Genomic DNA, 22,393 nt, shown 5'->3' with positions numbered 1-22,393 from the left:
ACCCACAAACAATGGGAATTCCTATGGGCAGTCCTGCCAGCTGTGTCATAGCCAACCTCTATCTATACTGGTCAGAAACTTCACTACAACAGAACTCTGTATGTTTAGATTGATGATTTATTTGTAATAAACTGCCCCAATTTCCTACAAGATTTTGCTAATATATATCCTCTAGAGCTCACCCTGGAAACAACCAACTGCAATAACCTTACTGTCAATTACTTAGATCTGGACATTGATATTAATAGCTCACAAACTACAATCAATATATACAATAAACATGATGCTTTCAACTTTAATGTAGTTAACTTTATCCACTGGAACTAACATTTTGAAAAAGGTACAGTCTGACGTTATTCTTTTGCAATGCAGCAGGATAGCCACCATATGCAAGATCTTGGACAACCAGCCTACCTTTTATTACTATTTCAATAAAGCACTGCTTATCATTAAGGATAAAAATATTAACCACCTAACTAATATCCACAATATAATAGAAAGCTGATATTCTACTGCTTACAGGCTTGTACATATTGTACAGTTTATACTCCCAGCCTCCTTGGTGTCTTACAGTCTAGAAAACTTGTACCCACCAATTGGCTACCAAGGGGGTATTGGTTTTTTTATATATACTAATTTAAACTTTAACTTGATTTTTAATTAATTTTAATTTTTATTTAATTTTAGTTTGATTTACAAAACTGACCTAAACACATCAAGTATACTTCCAGAACTATGATCAGGATTCTACTAGGGGAATGGGAAATTCAACCACAGACTGCCCAAGCCCAATTATTTCACTCTTATTCTGAACTCTTTTCACTGTCTTACTACCCTATATTTTTATTTCTCGTGAGTCATTAGTTTACCAAACACAATATCGAGATGCTATTTCTCTACTATAGCACACTTTTTTCTTGCCTGCACAAAGTTTAGCGAATGTTTACCGCTACTTTGAAAGTTTATCATTTCTTTTCTATCCTAGGATATACTACATTTATTTAGTACTGATTTTCTAACCTACTCTTGTAATTTTAATTTTGCTTGACTTACTGTTTCTGATTTCTAATGCACGGAGTAGTCATGGTAAGCTATAAATACTTTGAATTGGCTATTAGTAATCTTTTGGCTTCACATCTCCGAAGTACGGAGACAAAAGAAAATCTAACTCTAAACAAAATTTCCTTCAATTTGAATCCCTAATTTAACCTGAAATGGTTTCTTTCATGTTTAGTTCTGTTTTTCTCTCTACAGGCATATACTGATGCAACTCCTGTTTGTTATTTCCTTTTTCTAGGCGCCTCCGTAGCCAGGTGGGAAGGAGCAGCAGTGTGTAGCACACGCATCTTGATTAGACCGGGGTTCAAGCCTGTCACCACCAAATACAGAGGATGCGGAAAGGTCAAGGAATGACCACCGCATATCCCCGGAGCAATATGGCCTTAGTTGCTAATGCTCCTGAAAACCAAATAACAAACGATCCTTTTTCTATCTATCTCTTTTTTTCCTGCCTCTCTTGGGTTAGTCGTGAAATATACGTATGCTTTTCTCTTATTTATTGCTACTTTTTGGGCCTTACTTCCACTACTGCTAAATTCAAAATGGCTTCACCATTCCGACCATGTGCTACGTATATTTCATGTTAGAAACAGAGGCCTTACTTCTTGCTGTCTTTCCCGAAGAAGACGTTAAAATCATGGGATCTTCATCATTAAGTATTTCTTTTTATTATTTTTTATTTCTTATTTTTATTTTCCTGTACTTTCTGGGTTTCTCTGTAGTTTCAATTCCCGTTTTGTTAGCATGTTACCCTTTCTCTTCCTCAGTTTCTACCAACTTATATTCCACTATGGTCATTGGGTTTATTCTGCTAAAATTTGCAGTGTCCCTTGTCCAAAACCCATTTAAATAAATTTATTGTAACTTTCCTCCACAACCTCTTATTGATACATTGTGCATATATATATATACAGTCTGTCCTCGTATAGCACGATAGTTGCGTTCCTAGAAACTCTCGTGCAATGCAAAATCGTGCAATATAAACAACAGGCCCTATGGGAAAAGTAGGGTTAGGTGCCGACCACCCAAGATTGAACACACATTTGGAACCAAAACATTAACAAACACAATAAATAATCGGGTAATTTTAATCGTTATAAAATACTTACGTATTTTATAATAATTTTATTTTACGTATTTTAATCATTATAAAATACTTACGTATTTTATAACGATTAAAATACGTAATAAAAATAATATTATATTATAATAAAGTATTTTTAGTATTTTTTGATACTAAAAAAGTATTTTTTACGGATAAAATACGTATTTTATTCATAAAAAAATTATTATATTAAATAAAATAGTCGTAATAAAATACTTACGTATTTTATAATACGTAAGTATAAATTATAATACGTAAGTCGTAATAAAATATTGCTAATGCTTTTGCTTCTATCGTAAGCAAACTTGCTTTTTGTTTGATTTTCTATCCAAAGAGATGACAGCCGTTCCATCTCTTCCAATTCTTTGTGTCTTAATCTAACGGATTTTAATTACACTTTGAGTTGTTCCCGCTATGAAAGTTGTTTTTATTTTCTCTGCATTCTTTGTAATTCTCCGCGTTGCCTCATTTAGGTCTGTAGCACGTGCAATATCACATGGTCTTTCATTTCGCTCAAAGCGTTTCACAATTTCATATTTTTTCTCTATCGACAGAAGCGGACTGGCCATAAGCCTTACGGGGGAAACCACGGTGGGCCGGAGGCTGGTGTGATTTTGGCCATAAACCGTAGTATGAGGCCACTACAAATTTTCCCAGGTAAGAATTTTTGACCCAGTCCGCCTCTGTTTATCGATATTGCTTCTATTTTTTTCTCTCTCTGAATCTGCAGTGTCTTAGCCAGGACGCTTCCTTTTCACACCTTTTAAATATTTTACTAATTTTTAGGGAATAAAGCACAATTACAAACGAGGCGGCACGCTTGATACACAGAAACAAAGCTGCGCGTGTGTAGCAACTGAATAAACAACACCGTAAAGGCCGAGATACACTATTAACACCTCACATTTTATTAAAGCACATTTCTGGGGGTTACTACCATAAAACAATAAAAACAATTTCCACTTGCGTTTCTGTTAGTGGAATCTGTTATAAACTGGTAGTAAACTCCATCTAATTGCATTTGCGATTATATCGATAGCTGGAATTGTGTTGGTTTTTACGTTATTATGGTGTATATCATAATACAATCCCTTTCACTGATATAAAACACATAAATACATTTTCAGAATCTTCTTCGTTCCTATCGTGTTGCGTTCAGTTGGGGTGATGCCGCATTCGACTGCCATTTCTTGTAAACACAAAGGCGAATCGTGTATAAGCGAATTCGGTTCGTGTTATATAAGATAACGTTCCCCTATTTATAAATCGTGTATGATCGAATTCGTGTAATGCAAACACGTGTTATACGAGGACCGACTGTATGCACAAACTAATGTATGTGCATATATTACTATGTTTTGTAAATTAAATAAATAGATAATGATCGAGACAATGAATTTTGTATATAAAAATTAGCAAAAAACAATGAGTACCTAATTTTATAGCAACAGCAGCAGCTGCCAATGAAAAACATTTGTTTATATTATGTTGAAACTGAAAATAGAAGCACAGAGCAGAAAGAAAAAATACAATATAGAGTGGCTGGTTTATCAGCATATTTCAGTTAATTCTATGTAAACAACAAGTATCGCTTTCAGAACTAATTGAACTAAAACTATTATCAGGGAGGTAAACAGAAGAAGATTCCCTAATATCAAAATGGCAATTAACATCTATAAATATTTCACAGATGAGCCTGCATGTGCCACCAATGTCTAGTTAAAGTTTTTCTTTCTTTTCAAGTAAAATATGATTAATAAAATATTTTACCTTGATTTCAACCATTCTTGTCTTCATATTAACACGAATTTGAAGATGAAGATTTTCTACTATGGGAGTGTAAATTTTCATCCAGTTTTCCTTTAGTGGAGTATAACGATGAGCTGGAATAGGTACTCTTCTAGTTTCTTCTTTGCCATCCTATATAAAACTATTTTGTTAATATTAGCTACATATAAACTAAAAGTACATCTCTCTCTCTCTCTATACGTATATTTTAAGGAAAAAGCAATTTGATTCTTGGAAACGGAGTTACAAAAAAAAAAAAAAAAAAAACCCTCCTAAATTTCATAAAAAATAAAGATTTATTCCATCAAAAATTAAAGAAAATCAAGGCATTATACTTAATTTTTGTTGAAAGATATCAACAAACAAGACAAATCACTAATGCTCCCAGTTCTAGAGTAAGCACATTTTTCTAATTAAAAATAGACAATTTTTCAAAAATATGAAGCAGCAATTATTAGCCTATTTTCGAAAATTGAAATTGGCTTATGAAGTCATATTTGTGCATCTGTTTATCTTCTAATTATTTTTGTTTAGAATGTGATTATAACTTATATATGATATAATCCAGTTGCGATATATCACAACAGGAAGTATTCCCCATTCTTCAGAATACGTGATATATCTGCATTTACAGTACAGAGTTGAGATTGTACATTATTCTGACAAGTATTTTTACTCCTACCATTTGAAAACAAAATAACTACCATTCAAATTATTGCTAAATACATTTAGAACTCTTGTATTTAGAATTAAATTACTCACCTTTTGCATAAAGTTCAGAATTACGTGATAGTATCCATTTACAAAACCATCAGTTGATTCTGGCCCGCCTCAGTGTAATTTAATTAGCAGAGATTAAGCTTATTTTACAGGGATCCACAGCTCTGTTGCACCCACCACCAGCACCGTAGGGCAACAAATTTTCCACAGCACCTTCGTTGCCCTACGGTGCTGCTGGTGTGTGAATGTAAATGGATACTACCACATAATTCTGAACTAGATACAAAAGGTGAGTAATGTCACTAAAATTTGTTTCTAAGTTGTGATGTATTCAGTAGATAAAGTAAAAGTGTGTGGGGAGATATGAATTAATGAAATTTTTGAATATTAGATACAAGAACAAAACAAGTTCCTTGACATAAAGTGCCTCAACAATGCCTCCAGTCAATAGCTGGCAGAGTAGAGACAGCATGATTACACACTAGCTGATCTGGATGTTTCCTACAGAGTTACAATACGTTCAGTCAGGTGGACTATCTAGCAGCTGACCTGGGAAAATGTTTTAGAGCTGTACACAGAAAACGTAAGGAATAATGTCTTGTCGCAATGACCTCAAAAGACATCACCATACCATGATACAAGAGAATGGAGTTGGGTTGCTGGACTAAACATGGGTTTGTCACTTCAAGTCTCCAATAAGAAAATGCATCATCTACCACCTAGTATGGCCTTATGACACATACATTCCTGTATGATGCCACATCCCAACCCCTGCTTAAGCTGTTCACACCTAGGTAGTCACCTCCAGTATATTAGATGTGGTATTTCAGACTGTGCACATATAGGTATATCATGGTCACTAACAGTCCCACCATTGTGAAGGCATAAGTACATTTCGTTGATACAGAACTTTTGGACTGCAACAAAATTCAGCCCACTTGACTCACAAGTGGGAATTTGATATCAATCCCCAGATAGAAAGTCCTAGCTACCAATAATAAGAGTCTGTGACAATCAACAGGTACCAATGGGTAACTTCAGCAATCTTTGGTAAATGCTTAACTAGACTGGTAGAACAGTGTCAAACTCTGAAAAGACCATTTAAAGAAGTTACATGTGATGAGAAAAGCCATATGAGTACTTCTTAAAGATGCCAAATAAAAATTACAACAAACAGTCACTAATAAGCGGCACCGACTCATGTCCAAACAAGTTCATGATCCAAAAAATGTAAAAGAAGACAAATTAATGAGCTCCTAAAAAAAAAAACTTAATCACAAAGTTCTGTGCATGTGATCAAAAGTTGATAATTTAGCCTTTTGAACAAAGCAGTTTTGTGCATTACTATGTTATTTCAATGTGTGAACATCTGGAACAGCTCTCCATTCAAATATACCTCTCATCCATTTACTGAGATCGTTACTCCTTGATAGTTGTTAAATTTTCCATTTCCAACTTGGAAACTGGTTATCAAAGTAGACTGAACCAAAAGGGTGATTCTGCTTTATCATAAACATTTATACTGCTAAAGTCACAAAGTCTAAAACAAGAGAAGATTCCATTCTCATTCAGCAAGTACCTCCTTTTTGTCACATGTGATTACATGGCACAAGTTCTTACTGAAAAATGTTCTTATAAATGCTGAATTAGCACAAAGTTTATCAATTGGCAGTGCATTATTTTCAAATTTGAAAATAATGTATTTCTCACTGAAGTTAAAGAAATAGCTGAATCAAACAATATTTTTCAGTGCAATTGCTGTCAGTTTCTGAGTGAGAACTTAAAGAACTATTATGGAAGAAAGAACTGATGTATTGTGGTCTTTGATTGAGGAATTGACAAGTGCAGAAATTTTGAAATAACAAATTTAACCAGTTCAGATTTTTTTTTCTTTCTGATGAAACTTTTGTAAATACCCTTGACAGCTAAGTCAGCAGAGCCATTGTTATAATCAAAACTTTCACTCAATAATCTAAAGATGGAAGTCTGTAACAGTATCTTTCTCATAGTCTGAAAACTGTGCATGTGTATTCACATTCATGTATTTTTATGGATTAAATTAAAATAATAATAACTAGAGGGCTTCACCCCCTGCTCACTTTGCTTGCTAACCCCTGTGTATGCCTTTCTATGTAAAATGTAGAGGTATGACAGAGTAAGTCAAATCTTTTCTATGTAAAAGGCACACCTGCACTGATCAATATCTAATCAGGAAATGACCTATGTAATTTTTTACCTGTGCATTTGTAGTGACATAATTGCTCCACCCACTTGTACCATGTGACCTCTTCTCCCATTGGCTACCCCACCCTCCACCACTCTCAAGGTTGAATAAATATCACTATGTAATTATTTTCCTGCATTTACATAGGTCACTTAGGAAAAGGCCTTTTGTTTCAAGTTCCATAATGCATAAGTAATACTGTTGCATCCGAAAGAGCAGGTCTAAAATATTTACAAACTATACAAATATTTAAAATATTTACAAAATACTAAACTATTTACAAATATACAAACTATATCGGGATGATTGGTCCCTTCATCAGCTGACATTAATATACAAAAAAGTTACAATGGAATATCAAATAATGCCAGGCGTGGTCTTCTATTAGACAGTGAAGCACATGCACAAGGTTGGTGAACGTTACGGAGGCAGTTGTCTTGCAATGCGCCGAACGTTTGTATGCATCCCACATACGCACTCTACATTATCAACAACAATGTGTCTGATTCTGCCCAGTAACCCATTTGTGTTCCACAATTATTCACTATGTAAATAGTGATTCATCTGTCAAAGAATTGCAATACCAAGACTTTTTTTTAAACAAATATTTACTTGACATTAATAAAAGCATTTTCAAGAAGGCAAGTCCTGAACATTTAGACTATCTTCAGTAATAAATCTCTTAGGTTTGGGAAACATTTCCAAGAAAAATATCTGAACAGTTGTGGTAACCTTTCATTCCACTGAATGAAAGACTTGTTTATAAGTCATGGCTCCAGCTGTAACCATGTTAGTTGACTTTCAGTTACAATATTATGCTAAACAGAAGTATAGTGTAACTTTGATATAATGCATCTCTTCATACCATGGTTTTGGATATATCACAGGTTTTATCGTGTAACCCAAAATGAATTATGAAAAAAAAAAAAAAAAGTATTGCGTTCAAAGAAGTAGCAATTTCATATTGGAAATTGGAAAGAGCTATCTATGGTGTATCTATACCTATATTTAATAGTATAATTTTAAGCTCTTATATTATTATGCCTTGTTGCATTTATATTTATTAGAGTAATTATTTAACTTAAATAAAATTGCACTGGTACAACCAGTTCACCACCCAAAAGCACTACTAGGAGAACAACTTTTACACTGCATGCAGGGAGAAGGAATATGATTTTTGTTTATGCAAACAATTCCAATATCCATGTGAAATGGCACACACCACACGATTTTATTATAAAACTAAGTATAACTTGCATAAACATTTTATTTTTTTGAAATAAAGATTACGTGACATTTATTTCATATGCATTAAATAAATGAATAAATAAGCTCATATCTTCTTACCAACAAGACGTCTTTTCTTAATGGAGGAAAATGTGGTCGGCCCATGTTTTCTTCCATTTGTTCATCATCATGTCTTCTTTTCCTGTTGGTTTTTTTTAAATACTGAAAACTGGTGTCTGAACTCTGGACTGCCATTTATCTAAAATAAATAAATGATATAAATAAAAAGACATATTTTGAAAGTACAGTAGTGCTAAATCTAATTTTTATTGACAATTTTTTTTTTATTATCTAGAAATTCAACCTGAATAATCAAATTGAGATATAAATTTAAGCAAACTATGATAGAAATTAATGTATAACCAGTAAACACTATCCACTTCATTTGGACATATCTTCTAATAATTTGTCCAATCCTCCAATAAATTTATTCAAAGACCCACTTCACAACACCTGGTGAAAGTTTGGTCCAACAATAACTTTTTGGTTGAAAGCAAATGAAGAGCACAGGAGATGAACAATCAGTCTAATTCGGGATGATTTTAAATTAATAGTACCATCTAATGGTACCACAAAAAAAAATTTCATCAGACCATTAGTAAAATTATAACAAAAACGTGTGGCACATCTCTTTTAAGTACTGAAATTCCCTAATAAGTATGCTTGTTGTATGCACAAATGTACTACCATCAATAAAAAAAATTTAGTGGATTGTAACAACTAAAACATGTAAAGCTGATCAGACTCGAGGAGCACTATTCCTGTCTTATAGCACCGTTTTCAAAAGTCATGCAAAAGAAGATTTGTGGAGAAGTATAACCTTTTTATTTTATAAAAAGGTAATTTTTTTGTGTGACAATATTGGAGATGAATTCTGATTGGGCACATAGAATCTTGGTGAAACTCCATATTCCTGTAAGTTGGTTAGGGGTACATAGATTAACTCTTCATTACTCATGGCCCTAAATGAAACATATACTTGTGTGGCATCTGTGAGATTCCTTTTGTTAGAATTATAAAAAAATTAATTTTTAGCTTTTTTTTTTTTATTTAATCAAAAATAGTGTTCTGTAAATTATGATTTGCTACTCTCAACTATAAAATGTGGAACAAAAATAAATGAGAGAAACCAATAATAATAATAAACTTTATATATACAGTATATATATTTTTAGAATTTCAAGTCATCCATTCCCCAAACTGAAACACAGATGCTCAGAAGGCAACTGGAATGCAACATGAATGTCTGCATTTTTGTCAGCTGATTGTAACAGTTCTTGCTGGCATCTCACAAATGCCATGTGGAAACGGGAGCATTGACTACATGACACTTGCTAAAAAGTGTCTTTTTAAAAAGGTGGCATCTATTAGATGGCATGTTAGTAGCAAAGGATTGAGAATATTAAAATTTTGATATTTAAAAAAATTTAAGACCAATCAAGAATGCAAAGCTTGAAGCGGTGATTGTTTTTTTTTTTTTTTTTTAGGAGCATTAGCAACTAGGGCCATATTGCTCCGGGGGAATATGCGGTGGTCATTCCCTGACCTTTCCGCATCCTCCGTATTTGGTGGTCACGGGCTCGAACCCGGTCTAATCAAGAAGCGTGTGCTACACACTGCTGCTTCTGCCCACCTGGCTACGGAGGCACCCTTGAAGTGGTGAAACCTACATTTAGTCTCCAGAGAAAATGTTCCAGTCAAGCCTCCCCCAACATTTCCATCATGTAGTATGATTGATGTACTTTGAGGTTATGATGAAGACTTGGGCAAGATCCAAACTTCTTTACATTTCGAGGGTACAGCTCAAAAACAGCGTTTGCAGGCCAATCACTAGTTAGTACACCGGAACGAGCCTATCGGTAACTCTCTAGGAGGCTTCCAAATCAGCTAGTGTATAATCTTGCTGCCTCTACTCTGCCAGATAATGACTGGAGGGAGTCCCAGTAGTGTGTATGCAGTGGGGGGGGGACATCGTCAAAGCCACATTATGTCAAGGATCTGGGTATATTCTTACCATGTGTACGCCATATCCAAAAATTTCATTACTGCATACAGCATGTCATGTTCCCCCCCACTTTTTCTTACTATTGAATACACCACGAATTGTCAAACTAAGAGAGCAAATTTATCTACCAAAAGATCTAAACCTCCTAAACACCTCCTTGTTCGTTTCACAAATATACATGGTCTCAGTTCCAACCTCAATGATGTCCATTTCCACTTGCAGTCTGCCAAACCCCATGCATTTTTTCTCACAGAATCTCAGTTATCAGTTGATTCAACCACTGCTCATCTCAGTTGCCTAAATTATTCACTGTATGATTCCTTTCGCATCAAAGGTGGTACTTATGCATATGTCCATTCCGATATTCCCCATCAGAGACTTGGTAATTTGTAATCTCCTCTTATCGATCTTCACTGGCTTAAAATCACTCTACCATATTCAGTCAAATTCATCTGTCGTCTCTACCATTCTCCCAACTCCACTAATCACTTGAAACTCTTGAAGATTTCCTCTCTTTGTAACTTTGGAAAAAGTTGGACTTTCTCCAGTCCAACTTTCCTAACACTGAGGTAATTTTCCTTGGTGATTTTAACATTCACAACTCCAGCTGGTTTCTGTTTTCTAGTCACACTGATCCAGGTGGTTGCAATGCTGAGGCTTTTGTAATTACTAATGACCTCGCACAGATTGTTCATTTAACTACCAAAATACCAGACAATCCTAACCAAACAGCCAACAAGCTCGATCTTCTTCTCACAAACGACCCTTCTAAATACACAGTTGAAGTGAGCGGTCCTTTATCACCTAAGATCACAACTGTGTGACTGTCTCTACTCCAATGGCACCTTTATCTCATGGCTATTCCCAACCTCGTGTTGTTTGGCATCACAAGAATGCAAAATGGGATGACCTGCGAGATTTCTTTTCTTCTTTTACTGTCAGACTATTGTTTCAAAACTCCTGATGTCAACGTTTTCTCAGGTCGTATCAGTGATATTATTCTTGTAGGAATGGAATACTTTATTCCACACTCCGCCTTACAATCTTGTCCTTTTCTGCAAATATAATTACTGTTACACACAATACATATTCTTCAGTTGTATGAAATAAAAGCACTCAAACAAGTTTCATATGCATGGAAAAATAAACACCACATCAACAGGATTTTTTATTGCCCATTTGCTTTAATGAAGTCAGAAAACCAAAGCTTGCTAAGAAAAAATTTTTGGTTTTCAACAATAATAATTGTCTCAGTATTTCATTGTGAATAATATTACATGTAGGAATAGAATTAATAATTATATATATATATATATATATATATATATATATATATATATATATATATATATATATATAGTATGGAAATGTTTTTCCTTATTAAAAAAAAAAAGTTTAAAACTAACAAAGGTACAGTGGAAAGATAGCTATAGTATAAGAAAAGTTCAATTATATTCCCAAATTTTGATAATTAACACTTTTTCATATGGGGCACTGATAGTTTAGTTTTGAAAATGGTTTCTCAACCTAAGAAACTATTTTGTTTACTTGCATAGAACCCCAGGAGCTCACATCTGTTATGGGCTTGGCACACCCAGGGTCCTGAGCTGGATATCATCATTCTTCTCTTTCTTGGTGATTCCCTTCTACTTTTGACTCTCTATCTCTCAGGGTTAACTCGGGAATTTTTTTTTTTTTTTTTTTTTCCCGGCTGGTGCAGCATAAGCCTTAGGCTTCCTTGCACCATATAGCTAATAATAAATCTTTTTTGAACTTCGCGAAACCCCAGGGGCTCACACCTGGTGAGTATGGGCTCGGCACACCCACGGCCAGCTGGATATCATCATTCTTCTCTTTCTTAGTGATTCCCTTTCCCTCCTGACTCTTGTTTTCTCTCTCAGGATAATTCGGAATTTTTTTTTTTTTTTTTTTGCTGGTGCAGCATAAGCCTCAGGTTTTCTTGCACCATATGGCTAATAATAATAATAATACGGGTGCCTCCACAATACGAGTTCAGTTCACACAGTCTGTTTTTGTAACGCTAGGTTAAAAAAAAAACGGTTGTGGCCACCACTTAATTAAAAATTGCCTTTTATAACAACAGTAGGATCAGCTTTCGCCAATCACTGAAATTACTTAAATAAAACCCAATCGAAGCACTATTAATACTTACTTTTCTGATCTCCTTAACTGTATTTAAAGAGATTGGGAAACCGTTAATCAGCACAATAACAACGAATTTAACCACTACATATACCTTCTTCAGAAAAACGTGTAACAATTTCGTAAACTGCTTTCTGGAACCAAATCATAAATATTGAAAGCGATACGCCACACAGCGGTTAAAATTTGAAGATATATATGAATTGGGAAAAAAAATGGTAATAAGTAAATGTATGCATAATAATGTGAAATACGGAATTGAATGATAATATTAAATATTTTCTTTTAGTATGAAATTCACTTAATATGAAAATATGTATTAAAGTTTACTTAACTACAATAATTTGAAAAAATATAAAAATGCTTTTTTTTTCTACTATGATACTATGATATGGTTACAAAGGAACTGGCTGCATAAAATAATTTTGATATCACATACTTGAATTTCAGGAAAGCTTTTGACACCGTTGTGCATGGAAGACTACTATACAAATTGGAGCAGTGTGGTGTTAAGGAAAAGTTGCTACAATGGATAAAAGGGTGGTTGAGTAGGAGAAGACAGAGAGTGGTAATCAATGGATGCTGCTTTTCGTGGATTATTGTTATTAGTGGAGTCCCACAGGGTTCGGTGTTGGGCCCACTGTTGTTTTGTTTATATATCAATAATATCGATGAAGGTATATAAGGCTTAATGTCCAGGTTTTTAGATGCAACAGGATCTAGAAATTTTGGGCAGATGGGCTGAGCAGTGTCAACTGAAGTTTAACATTGACAAATGCAAAGTACTGCATATGGGCAGAAGTAACTCCAGAGACTGTACCAACTGTGCGGTACTACACTTAGGGTGGTAAAAAATGAAAGAGACCTGGGAATAATTGTGCAGTCACATGAAGATTTCTAAGCAATTCAGAAGGGCTGCCACAGTAGGTCATGGGGTATTGTCAATGATTCCGAAAAAAGGAGGTGATTGTCCCTTTCTATAAAACAATTGTCAGGCCACACCTTGAGTACTGTGTATCGGTCTAGAGACCTCATTTTAGAAAGGATGTCGAGGTGCTTGAGTGTGTTCGGAGAAGGGCAACAATATTGGTGAGGGGTTGCAGGGGTTCTCTTACCAAGAAAGGATTAAGTTCTTCAAATTGCAGCGGCTTGAGACTAGGCATTAGACAGCAAGGTTCCCCCGAGTGGGGAACCTTGCTGTCTTCGCCTGATGGGATTCTTCCGCTTCCGCACAGTACGAACCTTCGGGGGCATAAATTCAAATTGAGGAAAGACAGTTGTAGAATAGATGTGCGGAAATTTGCCATTAGCCAGCAGGCAGTTAATTGCTGGAACAAACTTCCATCTGTCATTATGGGATTTGTGAATTTTTGACATTTGTGAATTTTTGACATTGGGTGGGACATTTGCTGGTATACAGACAGAGTAGGAAGGGAGAATGAAGACTTGGGGGAAAAGTCAGAAGTATTGGGACAATACAGTACGTGTCCCCAAAAGCTGTGGCACAGGTCCAAGCCCCACCAGGAGCAGAGAAGCGGGCAGTGGCAGGAGACGTAAGAAACAGGAAACCGTCTCCCACCTGCCAGGGAATTGGGAATTAAAGATGAATAGCGCTAGGGAGTCCTATTCAGACCGCCATGTGGCGTGCCGCAGGTAATTACTGCATTTATGTCCAGTCCAGGTTTTTTGTCAATTGTTTGCATGCACTCATCTTCGTCGGGTAAACCCTATGACTGTGTCTAACGAAGTTTTTTTGTCACTTTGCTATTTTCTTTGATCTTTGTTGAGTGATTTGATTCGTTTGTGACCTCGCTTCGGTCGGGATTGTCTTCTTCCATGCTCATCTTGATTTCCTCTTGCTCTTTGCAGCCTTGTGGGGTTCAGATTTTCTTCGAGTATGCAATTTCTTTTTATTCACTGTGAATGGCAATTCCATTTTTCTTCGGTTGAAGACTTCTCATGCAAACCGACTGTAAGTCGCGTAGTCGTCTTCTGTGTCCAAGAGATGGTAGGCTTAGTTTTTTGGTATGTATAGTATTTTAGTTATTAGCACGAATCTTGTGTTCCTCATAGCACTCACAGTCCTGCATAATATGATGCATGGTTCAGGCTCACCACAGGTGCAAGTTAGCTCCTCCGGGTGTTTCTTGACCTTTGGTGTTATTAAAAAAAAGGCAGAATAACACCAAAGCTAAAGAAATACCCAGAGGAAGCAAAATAACACCAAATGCCAGCGTCCTGAAAGTACTTCTTGTCTGGGATAATGGATCCATTACCTGACAGTGACTGTTGACATTGGCGACCTGATCGGAGGGCTCTTGCCCAGTTCATTTTTAATCTCCATCCCTTGGACAAGTGGGGACGGTTTTCTGTCCCTTCCCCTCCCTGCTCCCCTCTTTTCTCCTGGTGGGGCTTATCCTCACTGACCAGGTTCTCTTCCCTTTCATCCCCAAGTTTCAACCTGTCCCACCCCTCTTCAGACTCTACCCCTACTTTAACTTGTCTCGCATTTTTTTTTTAAATATTTTATCTATTTATTTTTATTTTTTTATTATATTATTTTACTTATTTTTTTTTAGGCCCTTGCCTCTGAAAACTTCGTCAATTAGCTGGCAGGGCCTGCCAGAGTACTTAAACGATCTTTTTACTGTCTCACCTACCTCCTCGGGGCAAAGTGTGGGCAATGGGGGAGTCCCACTAGGGGCCCAACTGCTGAATGGTTAGAAGAACAACATAATATGACAATACACACATTACACTTTTTAAACCTCTGGCCTTCAGAGAGTTCTGTGATACACAAACCGGAGATGGAGCAACCCCTGGAGCCGTTAAACATCGAACACTTTACACTTTACAATTTAATTCCGGTTGAATCCATGTTGTTTGGTGATTACATATTTCGTAGTTCGGTGATTCCAGGTTTCATAGTTTGGTGATTCCAGGTTTCGTAGTTCGGTTTGTAGTGCCTCAAAGTTCGTTTATGCAACAGCCTTTCGTATAGTTTACTCAGGGTAGTCAGGTAAAGCTATCGGTCGGTAGGAATCCGGTTGTTCTGGTGGCGTTTGAGGGATCTTTAGTATGAGTTTCAGATTTGCTGTTTTCCAGGAGGTTGGAAATTTCCACGCTTGCATGCAGCAGTTTAATCGTTTGAGCAGGAGGCCAGGTATGTGTTCTACAGCCAGTTTGAACAGCTTGGGCTCCAGCAGTGGTCCCGGGCATTCCCTATTTCGAATCTGTGCCGCAGCATTTTGTAGCTCCTGCATGGTGAAGGACGGCTCCACTTGTTGCGATGTGTATGCCTCGTTCGCATGGGAGATTTCTTCCTGCTTGTCACTGAGGATGTCTGGGGGTTCTAGAATGATTGTATTTAGAATGTTATTAATTTAATCATCGCATGTCGTAGTGAGGGATTTATTTCCCCCCTGGGAAGCTTATTTGTGGTTATTTTATAGACCATTCCCCAGGGATCCTCATTTCCGGTCGCTTAGGCTAGTCGCTCCCAGGAGGCTCTCTTATTTTTCTTTATTTTTTCAGTGTAGGCATTACGTAGTTGTTGGTATTGATCTCTCAGATATGCTACCTCTGTCGGTGGCCAGGTTCTCCGCGCCTTCTTGTATTCTTTTCTCTTTATTTGGACTTGCTTTCTAGGTCTTTATAATTCCGGGGTTCACCACGGCATGGCTCCTATGGAGGATGTCTTCCTTTTCATCGCCATTTCCGTTGCAGTGGTTATAATGTAGGTGACTTTCTCCTGCATCCTCTCCACGCTTTCCATCCCGTCACTCTCCCGTCCGGTCACTTCCTGCTGTGCTTTTTATAGATGTAATATTAAGTAATGTAATATTTATGGATGTAATATAGATGTAATATCAAGATCAATATTAAGAATGGTTAAGAGTTGGAAAGTGCATGAGCACCTAACGACCAGTGATCACATGCAAAATTGTCACAGATATGCCTTTGAGGTTTTGGAGTGATACCGGTAGGTACTCGACCCATGTCACGGATTGGGAGAGGTTTCTCGCTCTGTGGCATTCCAAAATAGAACAATGTAGTGATTGGTCTGGACTGATTACATCAGAGAAGATCAAATATGTTATTATTGTATTGCAAATTGTTAGTGTGTGTGTTTCCCGAAAACTCGCCGCCTGCAAAGGTCGGTTCCATGGTGAACTGTGGAACTGTCTCGATTGCGGCGTGATGTGCAACAAGCTCGTAAAAGGTATCAACCGGAAAGAAAAAGTTTTTCCCATAGTGCAAGTGAGTTTAAGAGAATATCAAGATAAGAGGAACTCATATACCAAGAAAATTATGTTATTAAAGAAGGCATCATGGCGAAATGTTGTTGAGGAGAGGGGCTCTGCCGACTCCTGGTTTCCGGTGTACAAACTCATCACAGAGAAAATCAGTGGTGGCGAGGTGATGTCCACGGTTATGGTCTCGGAAGACTTTGGGGAGGGTAGACTCCGTCTCTTGTTTGTTGGATTGCTTGTTTTTGGAGGATTCTCAGAAGAATTCTCAGCAGAGTGTAATTGTTACTGATCGGAGCAAGCCTCCCTTCGCTTCCCTTGAGCTCGAGTTTGCTTTACAGCGGACCAGAGACGGTCGTGCTCTGGGACTGGACCGAATTGAAATTGTTGTGGTTAAGCTGATTTGTCAGGCGGGTCCTGGAATTAACTTGGACTTGTTTAATTCCAGCCTTCGAGAGGGAGTTTTCCCATCGATCTGGAAGAGGGTGGGTTGAGAATTATTATCAAGAGCCCTGAGAGGCCCATTGGTGAGCCCCGTCCATATTGCCCTATTGCCCGTTGTTGGTAAGTTGTTGGAACGGCTGGTCCTTGAGCGGCTGATGGCCCACTATGCGGCTCAGTGGCTGGCGGCCGGCAACCAATGTGGATTTAAATTTGGCTACTCTTCGGAGGATGTCATTTATCATTTAATGAGGCACGTTACTGAACAGCCGGGTCGATATGTCCTGGGCTTGTTCATAAAATTTAGGGGGGGCGCTTGATGTTCTGGGGTGGAACAGTGTTCTCCGCAGGGTTAGAGCATCCCTTTGAGGAATCTTTACCGCCTTCTTGAGGATTATCTTCATGGAAGGCAGGTAATGATTAGAATTCCATTTGTTCAATGTGAGAAAGAAGTCCATAGAGGCTGTCCACAGGGTTCAGTCTTGGGGCTGACACTCTGGAATTCGGTTCTTGATGAGTTCCTATTGATTCAGCATGCGGACGGCACGCACATCGTGGATTATGCAGATGATGTAGTGATTTTGGTAAGTGGTGACTCATGCCGATCACTTGACGAGCGTACAACAGCTTTTCTGTCTCAGTTTATAAACTGGGCGAAGCTGCATAAGCTGCAAGTTTCTCAGGAAACATCTGTAGCGGTTGTTCTGAGGGGACGCTCAGTTGGACTCGACCACCTGTTTGCCGTTCTGGTGATTTCTCGCTTAGAGTGGTGAAAAAAGTTATGTGCCTGGGTGTTGTCGTGGGGGGGGGGACTGTCATTTGAGGCTCATGCCATATATGTGTGGGACAAAGTGAAACGGTTCTTTGCCAAGCTCCAGCGTGTAACACGTGTAGATTGAGTATTGTTCCACAGGCTTTCCCGTCATATTATGCGCTTGCCTATCAATGTACTCGTGAACCACTCGCTACAGCAAGACCGCACAATATCATGTGATTCCAGAAGCCCTAGGTTTTAAGTGATCTCTCTAGCAGTTTAAGTTAGGACAAATATATCTAGTGTTCTACATTTACTCTGCGAAGTAAAGAGCAAATGGCAACATCTAGACGCGTTGTGTTTTTCATCCCGGGACACCTCTTAGCTAAGGGCTGACCCGAAATGCCGCAATTAATGATTCTTAAAAAAAATGATAGTTAGTGATTTGCATGTATTTAAAAAGAATGATCACGACATAAATATTAACCAACGAAAAGGGTTTATTTAACATATATATATACAAATGAGTACAATATAATTGGTTGGCGCATTATGGCCACAGCTGCCAATGCGCCATAAAAAACCAAACCAATCAATCAATCAAACAATATAATTGGTACATAAGTTAGATTAATTGGTATGTAATTGTTAAGCAAACTAACTGGATACAAGCAGTATCTTGTTTTAGCAATATTATAATTTTGTAATGTTCTTCATGTGACTTTTACACTAATTCTCTATCAAGTACAAAATTCTTTGTGTTTGTCATAACATAACCTTGTTCAAACACTAGAACAGGGAATTATATTAACATAATAGTGTAACTAATATTTGACAATTAAATTAATAAGTGGCACTATCAATTAAACTGAGTTCTAAGAAAATAATACAATTGTCGGGGTATATTTATATATATTTATGTGAGGAAAGATGTCTTATAAATGCATTAAAACGTATGCAGGTAATAGGATCGGCTTTTGGGTGATTTAATACAGTTTGTTATTAAACAATAAGGGTTGTCTTACCCGAAAATATTCTGCAACGCCTCGTGGGCGGGGCGAAATCTGTATCAGACATCAATACGATTCTTTTCTCATCTTTTCCCTCGTATTATTAATTTACCTCTTCTTTACACAATGACAAAAATCGGCCAAAACTATCACCACTCTTTCCTCAGTCATGTCTTGCTCAAAGATAACTGTGTCTGTGTGTGTGTGTCCCCTTTCAAATATATCCCCTCCACTTCCCCTCAACTGCGCTCCCTAAGAATTGTGTTATTCTCACCAGTCAACTATGGGGGGGGAAGAATTAAATGGATACTGTACCATGCACGGAGTTACACAGGAGAACAGGTGACGTCACTGAGGTGTAGTATTACGGCGACCGCATCCCTGGGGGGTTTGAAAGCGAAAGTAAAGCTTATAGTCCCGTCGAAGTGACGCTATGTTTGTTGTACAGACCGTAAAAAAAAAATATCAGGCACTATTAGGCAAAATTACTTCTTGAAAGTAAGCGAAAGGGCTGAAAAGTGAAAATATTTTTCACAGTATAAAGGGGGCTTCCTCAACCTCCTTTATGATAACATCTTTACCCCAATCCTGACTTACGCGACTGGGGCTTGGAGAGGGTCGATTGATCATTCTCACGTCCGAAGGATCTTATCCTCTGCACAGACGTTTGCTTTCCTGGGGATCACCAGGTCATGAAGACTGTGGCCACTGATGCCTTATGCGTCATTATTGGGAAGATGCCAGCTGAGTTAGTGGTGGCGCAGTATGCAATGAGACGCCCTTAGGCGAAGGATTACCGGGATGATTTTTGGTGTCAGGTCGACCCGGTGGGGGAGGCTGCTGCTTTGCTTGATTTGCCAGTGGAGCGAGGGCGAATCAATGATGAATTGGGTGCCATTTGGAAATTGCAGTGGACCAAACCTGAGAAAGGTCGACATCTTTATGCCTTTATCCCTTGGTCCATGTTGTGAGTCCGGAACGACGTTCCTGGCTCCAATTCCGGCTGGTGCTGTTCTCACTGGACATGGCCTGGGGTCAAGGTTGTTCCGATTGGGGTTGTCCCCGATGGAATTCTGTGAACGCAGAGAATCTGAGACTGGCCTCTACATTCTAATGTTTTCTCCCTTTTATGAGGACTTGAGAGCGAGACTGGAGCGAGGGACACTCGCTCTTACAGAAAATAATTTGTGAAATTGTTTGAGAATTTTAACAATTTCAATTGTTTTGCAGAGTTTGCTAAATACGCTTGTCAAAGATGTAAGGCGATTTCCGGCTGGTAGTAGTCGACCTACTCCTCGTGGTGGGGACGGTAATTCGTGGTGAGAGTGTGATGGCCCGTCCCCGCCACGAGGCCAAATGGTCGATAAATATATTCTTTTGTAATTTTAGCTGACCAGTTGGTCTTGTATTTTATTTTGATTAATTAAAACCTACTGAATATAGATGAAATGAAATACGAATGAGAACCGAGTCTCATATGGGTGAGAATCCACGTGGCGACTTGGGATGGAAGCTCACTCAATTGACAAATGACAAAATGTGCTTGTGCTTTGTGGATCAATTGTTCTTGAACGAGCTCCCAGTTTGCCTTTTTGATGGCGAACCTGCTGCTCATGTATTTGCCATTTGTTGGTCTTGGCATCGTTCTCTTGATATTTAAGGTGATCCGATGTGGTCCAGGCGTTTTGCATTCTCCAATCGGTCACATGAAGTTCTATGTTTCTTGTGGTTAGCATAATGTCTATGGTTGATTCCCATAGGGTGTTACAGTATCGAAAGATTGAAGGTTTGATACTTTACAGTGAAAATAGAATTTGCTAGGAACTCCTCGAGCCTCTGTCCATTCCTGGTACCTCGTCGGTCTGGTATAGTGCTGTGCCAGACAGGAAAGCGGCAGTTTACATCGGAGCTGATTACCACTCTTTGTCTTGCTGAGTTTCTTCCACCGTTTGTGGGTAAGTGATAGCGAAATCTATTTCTATTCCGGGTCAGCGGTACAGCGAGATCACATACAGGCTTCCAACAGAGCCAATAATATGGGCACATGCTGCCCACGGAGTGCAGAGTTGTGGTATTTTTGTCGTGGTTTTCTCCGGGTTCTGTACTACCACTGCCACCCTCGGAGTGTCTTCGTTGCATTGCAGAATTTTATATCGGAGCGGGTAGCCCCTGACTTTCCCTGTGTGAGTGCTGAAATCAGCAAATTCAAATTGGACGGGACATGTTCCCATGTATGACCAAAAACCAACCTGACAAATCTTGGACGAGACTGCACTGTTCCAGGAACTGCAACCGGACTTGACCTACTTGATTTGACCATGACATCTGCAGATTTGCTGCCAGCGCCATTCTGGCGATCCGTACCGACTCACTTGCTCGGTACCTTTATTCCTTCCCCTTGACGGGCTTCTGTGTCCTCCTCCTCCGGTCTCCCTTCTTCCTCTGGTGGCATGTCCCCACCGATCTGGCTGGGATCACCTTCTCTATATTCTCCATATTTCCGAGTCTTCAGTCTCCCCCACTCTAAAACGACAGCGTATATCCCCTAAATTAACACAGCGAAATTACTAGCGTCAAAATTCCAATCTCACTCTCATTGAATCATTTTGGCCTAATCAAACTGTAGCGCTTATCCCCCTCCCTTTTTTTTTTTTTGCAATAGCCCCTTGCCACTGAAATTTTCGGAAACTAGGTGGCAGGGCTTGCCAGAGTACGGAATATAATCTACTGGGTACCTGACCTGCCTCCTCCTGGAAAGTGTGGGCAGCAGTGGTTCTATTAGAGGTGTGGGCTCAACGGCTAAGTGATCAGATGACACAGCGCAGCACGACATTACACAACAGAACTATATCCATATACTTTTTAATTCTCTGGCCGCCACAGAGTGCTGTGTTTCACAACCGATGTGGAGATGGGGGGAACCCCCCTCTGGTGCCGTTATACCCTAAATACTTTACACTTTATCCCCTCCGAGATAGCTTAACCCATGCGTCAGGCATCCACTATCTTTCCTCTTTCAAAGTCTGTTAACTCACGAGTTTATCCATACTGACATCGAATTATCGTTTACGTGAATGCAATGTACCTATATACCTGCCAGCGGTGGGTTTGTCCACCAGTGAGAGGTGTGACAACTTCGCGTTTCCCAGGAACCGGATATCCCATGAATCCTGGCCTTTGCGTGAACAAGGCGATGTCGAGAAAAAGTCGCGAGTTAAGATTAAATTTGACATTTGAAAGACACACTGGGAAGGTGTACATGTTGAGAGCCTTGTCAATTAAATTAGGCCCTAGAGAGACTGTGCAAGGCTAATGGTGTAGAACTTTTCTCTGGGTGATCTGTGTTTGTTAACAGGTTTACGGGGATGGAATACACTTAAGCAGAAAAGTGATAGCTTGAGGGGATACACAGAATAATAGATTAACTAGAGCCGCAACAGAAGTGCGAGTGACTTGCGCTGCTTCTATTGAAATATGCAGCAGCTTGGAAAACAAGGTGCTGGAGATTTCAACCCTTGCTATGTGTCATCATGGAACAAGTAAATATATATATATGCTGTGTTAGGATAACTAAGAATCAGAAGAGG

General features: G+C 38.4%; 1 protein-coding gene across 1 annotated transcript in view; it reads right to left on the bottom strand.

Annotated features, from left to right (window-relative positions):
- Positions 1-12,492, bottom strand: part of l(1)G0004 (RNA-binding protein pno1) — a 68,563-nt gene extending 56,071 nt beyond the window's left edge. Inside the window, exons 1-3 of the mRNA XM_090373519.1 lie at positions 12,362-12,492; positions 8,244-8,382; positions 3,935-4,084 (exon numbers count right to left, since the gene is read on the bottom strand). Of these exons, the coding sequence (XP_090229645.1) occupies positions 3,935-4,084; positions 8,244-8,378 (285 nt within the window). The 5' untranslated portion in view covers positions 8,379-8,382; positions 12,362-12,492. The remainder of the gene's footprint in view (positions 1-3,934; positions 4,085-8,243; positions 8,383-12,361) is intronic.
- Positions 12,493-22,393: the final 9,901 nt, after the last annotated feature.

This window comes from Mastigoproctus giganteus, chromosome 5 (genome assembly GCF_048544385.1).
Source record: "Mastigoproctus giganteus isolate SK-2022 chromosome 5, ASM4854438v1, whole genome shotgun sequence".
In the NCBI taxonomy this organism is placed as follows: domain Eukaryota; kingdom Metazoa; phylum Arthropoda; class Arachnida; order Uropygi; family Thelyphonidae; genus Mastigoproctus; species Mastigoproctus giganteus.
Note: the sequence above shows the minus strand (reverse complement) of the source record. Positions and strands in the feature narration are given on the sequence as shown.